General features: G+C 47.7%; 1 protein-coding gene across 2 annotated transcripts in view; it reads left to right on the plus strand.

Annotated features, from left to right (window-relative positions):
- The first annotated feature begins 813 nt into the window (after positions 1-813).
- DDX17 (DEAD-box helicase 17) overlaps positions 814-3,910 on the plus strand; it is a 20,089-nt gene continuing 16,992 nt past the window's right edge. For both annotated transcript variants that reach the window (XM_007454019.1, XM_007454018.1), the window contains exon 1: positions 814-1,174. In XM_007454019.1, the coding sequence (XP_007454081.1) occupies positions 1,125-1,174 (50 nt within the window). In that variant the 5' untranslated portion in view covers positions 814-1,124. The remainder of the gene's footprint in view (positions 1,175-3,910) is intronic.

Here is a 3,910-nt window from a genome sequence, read left to right on the forward strand (position 1 = left end):
GCGCCATTTAATGGCGGGCAAGGGGCCTCAGCGTCTACCTTAAGAGGGTCTCCACCCACATTTCGGTTGTTAGCTAACTGTGCTCAGCCGGGGACAGTGTAAATATTCTGTTCAGAAAATGCACTCCAGTGTGAACCAAGCGTAGCAGAGAGTGATCTAACTCAGCTGGGACGTCGGCGCCTGACCAACTCCTCTAAGAACCGACAAGGGACATCCATCATGGCCGCCGGCGACAGCGCAGCGAGAGGCAACTGATAGGAAATGGCGCCGGGGCGCGCGGCCAGACCCGCAAGGCTCAGGGCGGCGGGGCCAGATGGCTGGCAGGACCATCTTGGAGAGCTAGCCAGGGACCCTGAAGACGCTCGTGAGCGTTTGCAACCTGGAGACACTGAAACTTGACGCCTTCAATATGGAGGACAGTTATTGTCTCTGCAAGGCAACTTACACAAGCAGGCCAGTGTTCCGTCCCGTGTCGGAACCCGGCAAAATCCTCTATTCTCTAAACAGAATGCGTTACGCACACAGCGCATCTTCGGAATAGTGGGCCGGCTAACGACGCAAAGAATGTTACGTCGCTCTCCCCCTCCCCTCCCTACCCCTAGTTCTGGTTCAGGTGGTGCGGGAACTCTACGCCTGATCCGTACTTTGTTTTTTTGCTCCCGACCGCAAAGTGCGCCCGCCTCCGCAACTGACGTAAAATGCTTCCAAGAATACCCGTAGTACTCTGCGAAGCCCGCGAGCTATTCCGAGACGCTGTTTACGTATCGTCTCCGGCGTACGTAGCGTTAAGCTGGAGCAGTCTCAGCGCCGGCCGCCATTTTGTGCAGTCGCTGGGAAGGAAGGAGACGCCTAAACCGCGGCACTGCCGGGTTTGCGCGTAGCCAAGCCTACCCACTGCTTCTGTAACCCCGATTCTCTGTGTTTTGCTACCGTCTCCGACGAGAGAGGCGGCGACGGTGGCGTCTGCGACGGGAGACAGCGCGTCGGAGCGAGAAAGCGCCGCGCCTGCCGCCGCCCCAACAGCGGAGGCGCCGCCGCCATCGGTCGTCACTAGACCGGAGCCGCAGGCCCTCCCGAGCCCGGCCATCCGTGCCCCGCTCCCAGATCTCTATCCATTTGGGACCATGCGCGGAGGCGGCTTTGGGGACCGGGACCGGGATCGTGACCGTGGAGGGTAAGGGGGGAGGAGGAGAGGAAAGGCCTTGTGTGCACGCGGGGCGGGGAGGAGGTTGCTTCCTGAGGAGACCGCAGCCTGCGGTCGAGCGGAAGACTTTAGAGCTGACTGCGAGCGTGGGAGCGACGCTCCCAACTGTGGGAGGCGAGGCGACCCGGGACGTAATACCGGTTTAGAGCGCGGGCCTCTGGGTGGGCCTGGGTCCCCGGGTCACTGGTGACCCGGCACGGGGGGCGGCGGCTTGGCGACGCCCCAGCCCCTGCTTGCGGACGGTCGTCGTGGCGCGGCCCGGCCTCAGCCCCGCGGGGAGCAGGAGGGGAGGCCTGGCCCCCGCCAACTCAGCTCGGGCCTCCTTCGTTTCCCGGCTTTCGAGCCCGGCCGATTTGAGCAAGTCATTTGATCTCTCCAGGCCTAGTGTTCATCCGTGAAACTCGGATGTTCTTGCTGAGAGAAGAGGATGAGGTCTCCGAGTTCAGCCTGGGAAAATCTTTTACGCGAAATGGCTTCCCTGTTCATGGAACTGGAAACCTGGCTTGAAACTAGAGACTAAGAGGCTGACTGGTAGTCTTTAAAATATTTAAAAATTACCTTTAGTCGTATTTTAAAATAATTCGATGGAAGCACATTGAAATGCAAAGCGATGGGATTACTTGCCCTCTAAATGGTCGCTTGGGGGGAGGGAGTTTTTGGTTTGGTCGTTATTACAGGGTTTGTTTGTTTTTAATGTTTCAGTCTTTTTTTTTTTTTTTCCCCCTTCTCTAATTGGACTGAAGCATTAACTTCTCGGCCTAGCTTGAAAATTTTTGATGTTGTAATGCCACGGTTATTGGGTTGGAAGTTAACAGGATTAAACCTGGAGTCCTCCCAGATACTGAGATACAAGTCTTAATGTGTCGCCCCCCACACACCGTTAAAGGAAAAAGTTGCTTTAGAGATCCGTGCTGACTTATGCTGTTTACTTTTTTGTAATAAAAGTTTTATCTATGGATAAAAAGTTTATGTGACGCCACTTCTTAATATATATATGAGTATGGGTGACATTGGGCAAGATCCTGAACCTTTGTGAGCCGATTTTCTCATCTGAAGATGGGGATAGTAATTGCCTTTGTATTGTTCTCCAGAATTGAGATACTGTGTGTAATTGTCTCTCTGTAGTAGGCATTCTGTTAATGCTATTTTCTCAAACATTTTTGTCTTGTGGTTCAGATACACAAGTACCAGACCTTGTAGTCACAATCTCCTCAATTATCTCTTAATTTACTAACTAAAAAGGATTGCTTTGACTATACCTTGTTATGAAGGAAAATATTTGATTTTAGCATTAAATTTGGAGGGCTGTAGGTGGAGTGTTTCCTAGTGTTTCACAGTATAGCTAAATTTAGAAGTGAATTTCAGTACAAACACTTAGGAAAAAGAACTTAATGTTACCTAGTAAAATGAAGATGACCCAGAATTCCTCTTAAGCTTTATACCCCAGACTCTTGGGCCTAGAGAAACCCTGTACACATACCCCGGTATCCATGTTTATGACAGTGTTGTTCATGACAGTATTAGGAACAGCTCAAATGTCTGGATAAATTCGTACAATAGACTGCAGTACAACAGTGAAGAAGAAAAACTTGTATCAACATGGATGACTCACAAATATAATGTTAAGTAAAACAAGTTATGCTAGAAGAATAACATATAAGGACACTAACAAATATGACAAGACCAAAAAACAACGCAATGGTTAAGATTCGAGGTACTAGTTATGATGGGGATTGTAAACTTGAAATAGGCACATGGAGGCTACCAAGGTACTGATAATGGTTGTTTTTTTTACCGTGGGTGTTTGGTTTAATATCTTACTGTATATATGCTTTAATAATAAAAGTTCATTATTTGAAAAGAGGAAAAAGTGAATTACTGATCCATTCTTAGTTTACCCCACCCATATTGACTCTTAAGTGTCAGATGACATTAAAAAAGACTTTAGAAATACATTTCAAACAAAATGGCACTCTTTAATAAGGTCTGTGCCCTAATTCCACCTTTACTATGAAATTTCCTGTGTTATTTGAATTGCTGCTGTTTGAACTGAACAGAGCTGAGATGGATTATTGTTTTGAAAGGGGAATGAGTGAGGTAGTGTACGTACACGGACAGTACAGATGTGCATTGTACATGTAAACTACCTTGATTTTGCATGTTAATGTGCAAATCTTCAAAACTGGTATTTATTGCAAAGCCAAATTAAACTTAATACTCGGTAAAAACATTAAATGAGCAGCGTGGTATGCAGGGGGTTAGGATATGTGCATCTTTAAATGGTGGCACAAATATACTCAAATTCTACAAGAGAAAAGGCTCAAGTTCTGTTCTAGGTCGTTATTTCAAGGTCTGGGTAGCACTGGAATGCAACAGCAGCAGCATTGAAATGGCATCTTCTAGGAATCACATAAATTTATATAATTAGGCAGCCAATCTCTGAAAATTGGTCTTGGGTCATTTTTATTCTTTGCAAGACTGACAATCTAATGACTTGGCTTTTTTATTTGTAGAGTACCCTATTTAAAATTGTGTTAGTCGTTTCACTTGCAAGTGAGGGGGGAGGGGTCAATCCATGTAGTTTTAGGTCTGTTCAGTCTTAAGCCTGAGGGCATATTGACGGTGTCATAGGTATTGATCAACAGTAGTATAAATGGAATCGGCCAAGTTCTGCCTCCCACCCCCACCCCCACCCCCACCCCCACC

Source organism: Lipotes vexillifer, unplaced genomic scaffold (assembly GCF_000442215.2).
Source record: "Lipotes vexillifer unplaced genomic scaffold, Lipotes_vexillifer_v1.1 scaffold382, whole genome shotgun sequence".
NCBI classification, from domain to species: domain Eukaryota; kingdom Metazoa; phylum Chordata; class Mammalia; order Artiodactyla; family Lipotidae; genus Lipotes; species Lipotes vexillifer.